The sequence below is a fragment of the Podarcis tiliguerta genome (assembly GCF_965153285.1).
Source record: "Podarcis tiliguerta genome assembly, chromosome: 10".
Lineage (NCBI taxonomy): Eukaryota > Metazoa > Chordata > Lepidosauria > Squamata > Lacertidae > Podarcis > Podarcis tiliguerta.
In genome coordinates, this window is record NC_139543.1 from 44,287,019 (window position 1) to 44,301,715 (window position 14,697).

At 42.0% G+C, this 14,697-nt stretch overlaps 1 protein-coding gene across 18 annotated transcripts in view; it reads right to left on the reverse strand.

Moving 5' to 3' along the window:
• TNRC6B (trinucleotide repeat containing adaptor 6B) overlaps positions 1-13,896 on the reverse strand; it is a 99,824-nt gene extending 85,928 nt beyond the window's left edge. For 6 of the 18 annotated variants that reach the window (XM_083400425.1, XM_083400428.1, XM_083400427.1 and 3 more), the window contains exons 1-4: positions 13,329-13,895; positions 10,423-10,476; positions 7,645-7,717; positions 6,702-6,791 (exon numbers count right to left, since the gene is read on the reverse strand). In XM_083400425.1, the coding sequence (XP_083256551.1) occupies positions 6,702-6,736 (35 nt within the window). In that variant the 5' untranslated portion in view covers positions 6,737-6,791; positions 7,645-7,717; positions 10,423-10,476; positions 13,329-13,895. Of the gene's footprint in view, positions 1-6,701; positions 6,792-7,644; positions 7,718-10,422; positions 10,477-13,328 lie in introns of all 18 variants that reach the window. The other 12 variants (XM_083400429.1, XM_083400424.1, XM_083400423.1 and 9 more) reach the window with 5 other exon arrangements.
• Positions 13,897-14,697: the final 801 nt, after the last annotated feature.

Consider the following 14,697-nt stretch of genomic DNA (forward strand, 5'->3'; position numbering starts at 1 on the left):
TCACTTGGGTGTGACTACCAGTGACTTAAAAGATTTAAAGTATTTTTCTTCTTGGTTGTTTCTGAAGCTATTTACATGTGCCGCTTCTAGGGCTGGGTAGTATGATGTCCAATACTCCTGTACAAGTTATTAGAATTCCAAAATTCACTTCTCTAGCAAACCGGGCCATATATTTCAGCTTTTTACCCTGTCCAGAAGTACCTTAACAGTGGTGTTGCTAGATACTTAAAAGACTAAGGGAACAGGTCCATGACTCATGTGCATAAAGTATTATGCTAATTTATATGCTTAGATGCAAATTTAGGCTGACTTTCAAATGGGAAAAAACCCTTACTCTTGAGGTCACCAAATGTTTTGCACTAGTGGGTACACTCTGAATTTTTAGAGAGTTGGGGGACCATTCACAAAATGGTTGCAATGGGGAGCATATTATAACACAAAATTACAGAAACAACCATCCCTGACGATTTTATTCCATGTCCTGCTGGTTCTGAATACTGAGAACGAACACACACACAGAGATGCTGCTGCTGCAAAACAACAGGGAGCATTACTCAGTACCAGGAAAAATATACAAGGTAGCTACACCCCTCTCATTTCAAATAAATCACTTTACCCATAACCTACTTTCTAGGAAGGCTACAGAATTACTTTTTAAAAAAGAAGGAGGTATGATGGCCATCTTCAAATATATAAAGGGATATCACATGGAAGATAGAGCAAGCTTGTTTTCTCCTGCTACTGAGGGCACAACGCAAACCAATGGCTTCAAGGTACATGAAAGGAGATTCCTAGATAACATCAGGAAGAACTTTCTGACAGTAAGATCTGTTCAACAGTGGAATGTGGTGGACTCTCCTTCCTTGGAGGTTTGTAAGCAGAGGTTGGATGGCCATCTGTCTTGGATGCTTTAGTTGACTCTTAATCACAGGGTTGTAGGTTCAAGCCCCATTGGGCAAAATATTCTTGCATTGCAGGAGGTTGAACTAAATGACCCTCAGGGTCCCTTCCACCTCTACAATTCTATGATTCTATAATTAAGACATACATGGTAAAAAAACTCACCAGTTATGGGGTACATGAGGGCATACAACTAAAGAATAAAACTAAAGAATTATTGGAAATAAGGGTTAACAATATTTCTTGGTCTTCAAGCCATACATGATTCATAACAGGCACCTCCTTTTCTGATCCAAGTAGACTAATAAATTCTACAAATCCCTTACCTTTTAAAATTTCACCAACTATTTACTCTCCATATTTCTCTAACCGCTTCAGCCCAATGGCATTGCCAGAATTCTTAAAACTCAGGAGCCTCTGCTTTAAGTATGAGCCTAACACCTTGCTGGGCTTTAGAGATAAGCTCTTATCATCTCCAGACATCCACTGTTTGGTTGTGCAACATGAGTTGGCCAATTTTAAACTCCTGTCTTGCATAACCAATTGGAAGACTGTCATTACTTGCTGCTTTACAAATGTTAGAATCCAATTTATCTGAATTCACTTTAAAAACTTATTATAAAGATGAAAGAAATCTGCCATAGGTCAAAGAATAAATTAAGAGTACAAATGTGGCTGTATGACTATTATCTCAAGGGGTAATGCAGCGTATGAAATACACCATATCAGCTTTCTCTTTTAAAAAGTATTTTATTTTTCTGTGTAAGTTGCTTTGAACACCAAAGAGTAAGAAGTCTAAAATTTCAAAATGGGCTACTTCCCTTCACTTACATGGGTATAAATTATTTTGTGTACACCAGTACTGCATTGCTTTACGCTTTTAATGGCAAACCATGGTCTGGCTAATTACTCTTCTCCCACCTTGCATTCTTCAATTCACTCACTTACTTCATTGTAGAAACAGGCAAAGTTTTGAGTTCTGCAAGCCATAGTTTATCTACATTCAAACTATGGCTTCCAGTTCTGTTTGCAGTTAAATTCTCTTCCCAGTTTAAGATACAATGATTTATGCAAAGATGTGTACTTAGGTTGCCCCCTCACAAGAGGAGGATAGAGTGCACAAACCTGACACTTGGGCACAAAAGTGGCAGAAATTATCACTTCCCTTACATGTGAAAAGAACCATAAAGTGCAACCAAGTTTTAAAAGTCTCTACGCATCAGATGAAGGGCCATGGGCAAGTACAGTATTCACTCAACTTTCCTATCCAACAAATAGTATTCATTTACTTCAGGAATGTGCACATCTACACAGACCACTGTAGGAGACTCCACTTTTGACCACAATGTTCCATGAGGATATTCTACTGGTCCTTCTTAAAACCTAAGCAATGGTTATGTAATCCCAAAATTAAGCATGTGTCTTATTTAGTTACTACCATTTTCCCCAACATTCTATGGCAGTGTTTCTTGAACAAGAGAGCTTGGGTCATTTTCAGGTGGGCTTCAGTGTCATAGCCTGCTCAGTGCCCCCTAGCCCTGCCACAGTCTTTTAGTCAGACTAATGCCACCACCTGAAGGTCCTTGCATGCTGGCGACCAGAAGACAGAGCGGTTCCGGCAGAGAGAGGGAGGGATGGATGGATGGAAGGAAGGAAGGAAGGAAGGAAGGAAGGAAGGAAGGAAGGAAGGAAGGTATCCCTCCTCTGAGGGGAAAAGGAAAGAGGAGGTGTTAAAGGAAATAAGAAAATAAGATAAACATTGACATGTAATAATAAATAAGAAAACAAACTGGGACTACAATGGAAGGGAGTTAAATAAGGAAAGCTATTATGGGAGGAAGAAGTGAATGTAAAAGAACCAGGGAAGAGGAATGTAAAAAATGTCAGAGGCTGCTAGTCACAAAAAGGATGGAGGTACAATTTGGAATAATAATACTAATAGTAGTAGTAGTAGTGGTAAGCATCCTGCCCACCTGACTGGGTTGTCCCAGATACTCTGGGTGGCTTCCAACATATATAGAAACATAATAAAATATTCAACATTAAAAAAAAAACACTTCCCTATACAGGGCTGCCTTCAGATGTCTTCTAAAGGTTGTACAGTTACCTTATCTCCTTTACATCTGATGGGAGGGCACCAACATCATCGCGTTCTCCTGCTAACTAACCCATCTTTGGAAATTGCTAAAGTTATTTGCCACATTTCCTCATGGAAAGGAGTTCCACTGCTCACCTTTACTCAGGCTAAGCATAACATTTCTCTGGAGGTATTGTGACAGCCTCCCTGTTTTAGGCAAAACATGCTGATCCAGAGGCTCTTACAGATTTTCCCTTTCCACAACCACATGCCTCTCAACCTATCTTTTATAATTTGTTCTCCCATTCTTCTTTCACAGACAACTTACACCTTTTCCTTCCCCTCCAAAAATACCCGTTTTTACTTGCCTCAGGTAGACTATTGGGGTAGAAAGGCCTAGGGTTCCTGAGAAAACTAGTACAGTCGTTCCTCGGAAGTCAAACGCCTTGCGAGACAAACGTTTTGGCTCCCAAATGCCGCAAACCCGAAAGTGATTGTTCCGGTTTGTGAACATTCTTTGGAACCCGAATGTCTGTTGCGGCTTGGTACATGAACATTGTGGAAGTCAAATGGACTTCCGGAATGGATTCCGTTCGACTTCCGAGGAACGACTGTAATAGGTGAATAGCTTCTGGGCAATTTGCTTACTATTTACCAATATGCAATTGCGCATGGGGGGGGGGCATATTAGGCAAGTTCAACGGTACACTCACTTTGTCCAGGGGCAACTGCTAAGCACAACAGGCCTGGCCAGTATATCATACAAACCAAGAGTATGCCATAAAATGAGCTTCGGATTTGTCACAGAGCCACTCCAACACATTTGGCAGGCAAATAACATAAGAATGGTTTCCCCAAGAGCAGGAAATTATATTTATTACCTTATAAAAATATTTATATATCAGCCTTTCATAAATTACTTGTGTGCAGCAACATAAAAACATTTTAAAACAATTAAAATGTTTTGCTTTAGGCTTTATCAAGTACATTGTGAGATCATCACCCTACAATATTTTAGTTTATGTTATCATACCCTTCCCCCAAGTTCAGTGTGGTTCACATGGTCCCCTTCCCTCTCCATTCCCCTCCATCCATTTTATCCTCACAATAGCTGTCTCTCTCTCTGTGTGTGTCATTAGCCAAAGGTCACTCTAGTGAAATTCACGGCCAACTGGAGATTTGAACCTGCATCCTCTGAGTCTTTTTTATGTTTGATAAGAACAGATCTTATAAAACAGGCATCCCCAAACTCGGCTCTCCAGATGTTTTTGGGACTACAATTCCCAGCATCCCTGATCACTGGTTCTGTTAGCTAGGGATGATGGGAGTTGTAGTCCCAAAACATCTGGAGGGGCCAATTTTGGGGATAGCTGTTATAAAAGTTTGGGGGGGGGGAGCAAGGTAATGTGAACGAAGTCATGAAGCAAAGCAGCTTCCTATGTACTATGCTCAGTATCTTTGGAGATGCTTTAACAATGAGAGGATTTACAACCTAGTTTCTTTCCTTTCCACTAGCCACAATAGCATTAATAGCTAAAGGGTTTCATAAAAGTGTTTGTCTTACTCTCCCATTACAAACACAAGACTAACAGAAACAAAACATTTTTCCAGCATGAGCAAAAGAAGCACAAGCCAACTCATCCTTGTGAGCCCAGAGGAAACAAAGCCCAAACGTAAAGTGGCCAGTTTGACAACTGATTCCAAGAGGTTAGCTAGCTTGGAATATCTCAAATAAAATCAAATAAGAACTGGATTGGATCACTTCAAACAAATATTACTACAACACTTTTACTTTAACAAATGTTGTACAATCTGGACTTCTTTTCAGCAGGAACTCACCAGAACAAAGTTCCGGCACCTCTCATGTGGGCACTGTTGCCATTCTAAGAGAACGAAGGAGGTGAGTTCCGGCACCTCTTTTTCTAGAAAAAGAGTACTGTGTACAACTATGCCTCATTCATCTCAATAACCAATTATAAAAATTTACCTTTTACTGGGGCAGAATGTAATTTGCCTAAGACTCTGAAGAAAATTGCTGAGCAATAATTTAGAGTGCACAACTGATACTAAAATCATTCAACATAATTGACTGCTCTGGGTCTCTGTAGCAAGTATTAGCAATTACTCAGGAAAAGCTCCAAAGCATACTGAAATTCAAAAGTCCATGTTCAGATAGCCAAAGGTTGGATGATGAACCAGTTTGCATGTGCATACTGCTTAGCTCCTGTAATATCTACATCCCATCACTGCGCACTCTCAGTACCACAATCCATTCAGTGTTATCCAAATTAAGGTAGTAATGTGTTTATCTGATTGTGGGAAAGACCATAGCTCAGTGATAGCACACACTGAACAAATTACAGTACTCAAACACTTCCAGTTATAAGATCAGGTAACAAAGCTGTAAAAGCAAGAATGGATGGTACTGGCCCAAATGGATGAGTGCTCAGACTCCATAAAAAGCAGATTCATATGTTTAGTGCCAATACCATACTTCCAATATTAATTTTAGCCAAGCAATTTGCTAGATATCTGTAGCAAGTAGCAGTTATCCTCAGATAAGTGGCTATGTACACATACATAAATGCTTGCATATCACCTCACACACTTGAGCAGAAGGATTACTTGTAAATACCACAAACAAATTGCACATGCCTAGGCTGCAAGCAGAGCACTATGCTTGCCAAGCTGGGGAACCAGCACCATGACAGCTGCACTAACAGGCCTCAGTGTTCTGGCCTTTAAACCTCTGAAGAATGTGTGAAGGCTCCACCCCCTCTAGTCTTAAATAAAACTACTATCACACAACACTTAATTTCATATCACAGGTAACAAGTGGGCTATCAGAGAAGCATAGGTGAACACTGCAAAATTTGCAAGCAGGAGTGTAACACTTACTGTTAATTATCAGGGAACAGTGTTTTGTGATTGTGTTGGTAGCCTAATATGAACTGTTCTACAACCTTTATCTAGACTGAAAAGGCTTATTCAGAATACAGATTTATGCTGCTGCATTTTCAAGATGGGCTACAGTTACCAATTCAAATAGTAGCTGTAATGAATGAGTTTTATACACTTTCCATCAAGTACTTGTTCAAGAAAACAGTAATAATTTGTGACATTTGAAACTTAGCTAAAACTAGCTAAACTAAAGATATTTTATGTTACCCTAAGTGTTACGTGAATTGGTTCAAATGAGTTATACAGTATACACTTCTTCAGTAGATAAGCTTCTTAAAAGGTTGATTTAAGCCAGTCCACAGAAGTTACTAACCAATACAATATGTCTAGCCTATACAGCTCTATAGTATTTACAGTTCATCAGTGGTCTAGAAGGGACATTCAGCTCTTTCCAGTTTACAAAATCTTCCCTGCCCAATTGCCTAAAGGCAACATTTTCTTGTCACAAACAACCAGGTGAGTGACTATTTACATCCCCATTTGAAATGTGTATGTTTATCAGGAATAATTGCTGCACAAAGATGAGGAAAGACTCTAAGATATAAATATTCCCATGGAAACAATATTCTTGTACTAATTGCCACATTTTATGGTATTGTTAATATCAGCACAGGACTAAATTAAGACTTTGTATGTATTTAATCTTTATCAATACAATGAATTATATCTGGAATCACCATGTTCATATTTCAAACCTACATATTCACAGTAATAGTTAATTGTATCAACATTTACCCTAGTCTCATTCTGTGAATTTACTGACCTTGGAACCAGCTTCCGACAAAATTTCTCCCTCATCAGTTTGCATGGGAACAGAATCTGTGCAAAACTCTGCTGAAACACGAAATTCTGCCTAAAAATAAATAAAATGAAGGATGTTATAATAAAATAGTTGGAATCTGAAATTTTATGAGTCATACTGCACATTGTAAATACTGAGGATTCTTAGGCCATTAAAAAAAAAATCACCCAGATTGCAATCAGGGACATTCAGTGACTGGCGCAAATGTCTCAGGAGTAAAGGCACAAGGGGCCCAGACAGGCAAGTGGGGAGAAACACACACATAAAGGAGTTTGGAGTTGGTAGATGTAGTCTTTGGAAAGGCTAGTAGTTATTCACTCATCTGCTAATCATGTGGCTATTTCAGATTAAATAGTTTTAAGAAAGAACAGGTAGCCAAGGTTTGGGGGAAATGTCCTCAAAGGCCAAATTAGGACTCATGCCAGGCCTAACTAGGCCCCCATGCTGGAGAGTGCCAACCCATAAACTAGAGGATAAGGAACCCATCTCTAATGCCTACTGTGCTGAAGTCTCCAAATGCATACAACTCTCTCCAGTATTCAGTTATGCCACAGCTTTTCAGCTGAGCAAAAAATTATCAGAAGTATCAATGACTGTATTACTGAAAGTATGTTTATACTGGCAGTAAAAAAATTCTTTTTTATCTTAACATGACATGCTTAAACTGTACATACAAAGCTTCACATGAAACAGGACAACATAAAACACTTCTCTAATAATAGGCATTCTGTGTGACTTCTCTAGACCATAATCAATGTATCATAATTCCCTGTAAAAGAGAGAATGTATTCCCTCAATTTCATGACTTTCATGACTTTCATGACAACTGTTCTGTACACCTTTACCTTCTCTACCCACCTCTGCCTTCTACTAATAGTGCACTTGTATTTTAAACAGAAGTTACCTCGACAGCTTCTCAGGGCTGCTGAAGCCCGAAAGGACCCATCCCGGCTACATTCAGTGCAAAAGTCAAACCACTGCAAAAAAAGAGAGAGAAAAATACTATTATTCAAAGCACATAAGCATGACATACAAAAATTCCTCTCAAGAAACAAAGCAACATAAGCAATCCTGGTTGCTTTTTTGCAGTTGGTATTTTTTTACACCTGGTAAAGATGACAGAAAATTCAAAGTCTGTAGTTAGACTTGATAATTGAAAAGAAATATTGCATTCCAACACAGTCTTACAAATTTGTATAATAATGGAACTGGCTAAAATGCATTGTGGCTGTTCAGATCGAACATTTCCACATACTCAGTAGTGTACTAAATTACCGTATTTTTTGCTCTATAAGACTCACTTTTTCCCTCCTAAAAAGTAAGGGGAAATGTGTGTGCGTCTTATGGAGCGAATGCAGGCTGCGCAGCTCTCCTAGAAGTCAGAACAGCAAGAGGGATTGCTGCTTTCACTGCGCTGCGATCCCGCTTGCAGTTCTGGCTTCTGAGATTCAGAACATTTTTTTTCTTGTTTTCCTCCTCCAAAAACTAGGCGCGTCTTGTGGTCTGGTGTGTCTTATAGAGCGAAAAATACGGTATACCCTGCAGCACCTAATCACCAAAAGAATCCAAAAGATGGTAACCAGAAAGTCATAGTAGGAACCACTAACATGCAGTTTTGCACCCTGACATGAATGGAAAGCATCAATCAAGTTGTAAGTTTAAATTTTTCTTCCCAAAAAGTTACCTTGACATACATTTGATTCCAAAGAGGACTGGCAGTAAATACATATTTGCATAAGGGAACATATTAGCTGGTAGTTAAGGGAAATGGCAAATTAAAGAACGTTAACATGTTTCAGGGGAAAGAATATATATATTCAGAGACTTCACTTCAAACCTCTACACCAAAGAGGCTGCAGATTACTGCTGACAAGCATTTCAGATTTTCCATCAGTCAAGCTTTCTGTGTAGTTAAACCCATATTAAAAAGAATGCAGGCATACTACCACAGTGCTGGTTTGGGTGGCTTGATTTCTGATTTTAAATATGAAATGAAAATGGAGATCTATTTCAAGGTGAATGTTCTCACCTTTATATTATGCTCAGACATAGATTAACATTATTACATACTAGCAATAGTTTCTTTATGAGATTCACACTAATATCAAGCACATGTGGTATATGTTAACATAGCATATGAGTTAAAACATTTTAATTTTCGAAGAACAGCAAATTGTTCAGCTATAATGATTGCAGAAAAGTTTGGAAAACAAATACTCTTGCCTAATACAATGCAACAGCAGCATTTTGTTAGTCACTGGCAGTGGCAAAGCATATACCTGTGTTGCACAGGGCGGGCGCGCTCCTGAGGGGGCGCAGCAGGTGCCCTCCCATGTGCCACAGTGCAGGGTAGGAGAGGGGCTGGGAAGCTGCTGCTCACTCTCCTCCTGCTCTCTGCAGCCGGGTCAAACATGACCCGGCAACAGAGCTGCCGCCGCCGGGTGTGCCTCGCCATGGCTGAGGAGGGCTGCTGCCGCCGGGCACAAGGTGTGCTGCCCACTCACCTGCCATTTTGTCACCCCCCTGTCATGACACCTGGGGCGGACCGCACCCACCACACACCCCTTCCTACGCCTCTGGCCACTGGAGCATAAAGATAAGTGAAGGCAACTAGAGTGGTTGCAGCACTGTCCAGTGTTTTCAAGCCTGTACAGGTAGTCACTATCACAGATGAATGCAGAATCAATTTTATGGTATATGCCATTATATTTTCCAAGGTGACAACTTGTTTCAGAACAGCAAAATGCCTTCTATCCACTAAAATACATGCAAATAAGTATTTGCATATTTAAAAACAAATTTTGCATTTCCTAAGGAACTTACACAGAGGCTGGTAAGATGACTGCTCTAAAAACAGCAAAATAACTGGAGCTGATGACACAAAACGGTACACTCTCTCATGGTAGCCACTATTCTTTATACAAAGTAACAGGGGGTTAAAACTTAAACCAAAGATGGGGAACTTTTTTCAGACCCAAAGTTACATTTCCATGTTGTAAAGGTGTTGGGAGCGGCATTTCAGCATATGATGAGGCCAGACAAAAGCAATCACACACCATTACTGTCCTTCCACACACACACCATCCTTCTGAGTCTCCTCTTCAGCAAATCCACACAGATAAGCTAAGGTGAGTATTTTCACTCCCATACGAAGTACTAGGAATGCTTACCAGAAATGAAAAATCACGCACTCCCCCCTGAGTAAGTCAAATTATATTTTTTTAAAAGTGGTGGGGAATCCTTTGTCTGCTGGTTGATAGGTAGGACCACCCCATCTGGCTTGCAGTCACCTTTTCACTTTTCCCTTCCCCCCACAGCAATTGGGGGAAATTGGAGTAGAAGCCACAATGGCTGATCAGCTCAGGCTCAAGTACTGTCTCTTCTCCTCTGGCAGTGTCACAGGGAAATTGGAAGCTTTTTAACTAACCACAGTTTATGTTGAAGTTTTATCCTGTATTTATTTATACTGTGTTGATATCCTACCTTTCTCCAAACGGATCAATGTAGCATACAATATTCACTTCCTTTCCCTTTTATCCTCACAGCAACCTTGTTACTGGCCAAAGGTCACCCAAATGAGCTTTATGGCTGAATGGTGTTCTCAACCTTAGTCTCCCAGTCCTAATCCAGAACTTTAACTACTATACCACACCAGCTTTTAGCTGAGGTTATGTGCACTCACCAGAAGTGGATACATGAAGAACATCCAATCTTTTCTCTTTCTCCAGCCTACCACCTGCAATATGAAGCACTTAGGTCAACTAGAAGCCCATCCCCAACTTTTACCACGATTAAGGAATGTTTTGGTACAGATTGTAACCATGGTTAACACTAACCAATGTTGATTTCACAGGACCCCTGTCTGAATTGCTATGAGCTATCCTCAGTGCAAATTGCGTCCCCTACATACGAGGCTAACCCTCATACTAAGGAGGCTAACCCACTTCCATTGTGAATGACCAGGCACCGCATTGTTGTTAGCCAATGCTCTACTTATGCTAGGCAATGAAAGTGCTTTGTTCGCAAAAAAGAATTCTGTGATTAAGAGAACTTGATAACATCAACATCACTATCTGAAAAAAGCAACTTACTAATCAACTCCATATTACTTAGCCACAAAATTCTGATCTGGCCTTTATGGACATGCAGGAGAAGAAAATTCTGAAGGTTTGGGGGTATATTAAAACCTTTCCAGCCTCCACTAATTCTGCCACTCCCCACCCCATATCAGAACTAGCAGGGTGAGAGAAGACACTGCTCTTGGCTACCCTATAGTGTACACTGCAAGCAATCCAAATAAAAAAGTTTGAACTAATAAGATTTTTTGGTAGCATTATGACACATATAAAAGCAAAAAAGAAAAATTATGGGATTTATACTCCACTTAGAGGAAATTGTCTACAAAGTAGCTGATAATATACCAAAGTAATAAATACTGCATTACAATTTTAAAATGAATAACTATGATATATTTTGTTTCGATATAGTAGAAATGTCATTTTTAAAGCATAAGTAACATGATGAAAGCACTCTTTATAAAGTTAAAACTTGGATTGCCGGCACAAATGCTGCAGAAAACTCTCCTTATATTCAAAAAAGAACCCCAAATGTATTATCCCAATTCAGAACAGAAAAATAAAAAGGTTTTACTTCATAATAAAATCCCTAGGTCACCTAATTAAAAATAATAGGATCCCACCAAGGGTATGCAGCTATATGGACTCTGAAGGAAATTGTACAGGAAACCCAATTACACTAAGATAGGCATTTCCTTTTAACACTACAATACTTCTGAAATACAAGAGTGCTGCACAGAATCTAACAAAGCTCAATGTAAATAATTAGCATTACTTTGGAGTAATGAGAGAATAAGACTACCCTACCACTCTATGTCCACAACAACATGTTCTTAAGAGTTTAGATAACTTCAGTGAATAAAGGTTATGGCCTGATTTAACCCTGAAATGTGGATTTGAAACAAAGTTCCATCACTGATGTTATTTCACAAGAGCAAATAAATGCCAGTTTTACTCTACTACCCATGGCATTGGAAAGGCAGAGGAGGTATGGCAAGAGGAGATCATTGCCTCCAAGTTTCCAGTAGCTCCAATTCAGTCCTGATCAGTACACAACACAAAACACAAAGCAAAATGTTATGCACCAGAAATGGGGTTCTCAGAGGCGCATAACACCAGCTGTTCCTTCATCTTTAGAAAGAGCTGTCCTCACAACACTTAGTACCAAAAACAAAAACATTTCTGACTCTGCTACCCCCTTCTCTTGCCACCTATTTACACACTAATGTTAATCCAGAATATGTAGCTTGACAGTACCTTGTACAGTGGTACCTCGGGTTACGTACTTGATTCGTTCCGGAGGACTGTACTTAACCTGAAACTGTTCATAACCTGAAGCACCACTTTAGCTAATGGGGCCTCCTGCTGCCGCCGGAGCACAATTTCTGTTCTCACCCTGAAGCAAAGTTCTTAACCTGAAGCATTATTTCTGGGTTAACGGAATCTGTAAGCTGAAGCATATGTATAGCATAGCATAGCATAGCACTGTAGAGTTGGAAGTGTATGTAACCTGAAGCGTATGTAACCCGAGGTACCACTGTATGTTAAACTATTCCCACGGGCCTCTCTCAATTAAAAGGCTCTGACCCTGCTAAGGAGTGGGCACCCAACGCTACACCGCGAGTCAACAGTTCTAACATTTCTTATCCGCTTCAAATATTATTATGCCAAACGAGTTACGCTCGAGGTGGTCATCGCCCCTTGGGTGGAAGAGAGCCCCACTCACGGAAGCAAAGGAGAGCAGAAAGCAAGAGGCCGCCAGTCGGCTGTGTTTATTTATATCTTTTAGGATCATTTTTCATCCTGCATGGGTAGAGCTGGGGCTTGCTACAACCAGCGCTGCTATAAATAAGCCTTTACGGCAACACTCGGGGTACTTGGCTGTTTCCACCCGATCTTGACTGGTTGCACCACAGAACCTGAGTTTCCATCCCGAGTTATTGGACGGTGTGAGGGGAGAGAAAAGAGAGAGAATAATCTCACCATTAGCTCGGGAGAGAAAAACTCTCAAGCCCCGTTACCCTTTCAGGTCGTCATTATCCAAGGAGCGAGTTTCACGTCCCACTCCAAATACTGTATACTAAACTCCCCTTCTGCTCCTCCACCGCCGATGCCCTCAGAGAAGGAAGCGCCACTGCGCACGCGCAAGTGAAAGCGACGGAAAACCCTCTCCTCCTCCCGCCCCCGCCCCCACCGGCGCCCCAATGTTAAACAGCCCCAAATTCTTTTACCCAACGGAGCTCCTGCAGCTACAGCCGCGAAACTGGAACCTGAGAGGCATCCCCAGGAACCATCATTACCTCAACACACATGTTATTATGATAATAATACTAACAACAATGACACCCTCGGCGCTGAGAGACAGCTGGAGGGGCCCGAAGGAGCCGTTCGGCCCCTCTGAGGGGATTTGCGGCGTCTTCTGCGAGGAGAGCGAAGAGGCCTCGCCGTTCACCCGCTCCAGCAGCCTCGCAGAAGCGCGCCACGGGCCCCCGAGGCCTGCCTCGCCACTCACCTACGAGGAGCCGCAGCCGTCGCCTCTTCGCCCGCAGCGGTGCACACGGAGAGCCCACCTCCTTTCCACGGGCGCTGCTGCGGGAGCAGCTTTTCCCGCCCGTTTTACCCGCCGGGGAAATCCAGCCGCCAGATACAGAGATCAAAACAAATGGCGGGGGGAGGGGGGGTCAACCGCCACCAAAAAATAAACTTTCCTCGTCGCCGCCGTCTCACTCCCTGGAGGAGCACGAACCCAAACACATCGGGTCCCGCCCTCAATGGCCGTCCATTGGCTACCACCGCAATAATGTTAACACTGATTGGCAAAGTTATCTGGCCGTCTCAAGGCGACCTGCCCCCTTTTCCATCCCCCTCCTCATTTCCCATTGGGCGACTCTTCAACCATCTCAAGATGCATTAGTCGCAGTGGCTGCATATCAAGCAAAGCTCCGCCTCATAAGTTTATGATAATAATTGGGCAGCATGCAAACCACCCGACTCCTTATTGGTGAAACCAGCTACCTATGCTGTTTTAACTTGCACTCCTCTGCTTTCTCCGCCCTAGCTTTTTTCCAATTGGACAAAAACACAGCTCGTCTGGTCAAGTCACGCATTTGTCCCACCTATATTGTTCCTTACTGCAAGGCTATTGGCTACATATTTCGTCATTATAGCCGGCCAATCATGGCCAGCGAATTCGCATCGCCGTAAAAACGGAGCCGAAAATAATAATAAATATTTCACAGCGCGTGCGCTTGGTCTTCGCTCCTGAATATGTCAATCAATCTTAAACCGGCTAATCGCAGATCTCGAAGCCTTCGGTACAGCCGAGTCGCGTACCTCTCTGGCCTCAAGACTGGAAACGTCATTGGTCGCCTAGGTGACCAATTTGACGGGGGTGGGGCTAATTTCTCAGAAGGCGACATGCGATTGGGTAATATGCCACGGTCCCTCAGATTGCCAAGAATAGCCCCGCCTTCTTATGAATTAGGGAGGGGGTAGAGGCAAATACTGTAATAACAAGCCAGGTTTGCGCAGCCGCAGTGCCCCGCGCTGTGCGCAGTTGGAGTACCACGTGAGTCCTTGAGGCTGGTGTTCGCACGTGGCCTTGGGCTGCCTCCACGTGACGGTGACAGCCGGCGTCCATTTGGGTGGCGGTGACGCGCTGCCTTTCTGCGGATCTGTGAGGCGCCTCAGTCCGCTTGGTTCTTTCAATCCCCGTATCCAGCCGTGGAGCTCTCCCTTGGCACGGGGATGACTAGCTACGTGCCAGTCACCCTCTCCATAGGACAGCCTCGCTTAGTGCAGTACTTAGTCCTGCCAAACTAGCACATAACCTGCATTAACAACAATTAAGAATGCTGAACAATGATGGGAGAGGAAGTAAA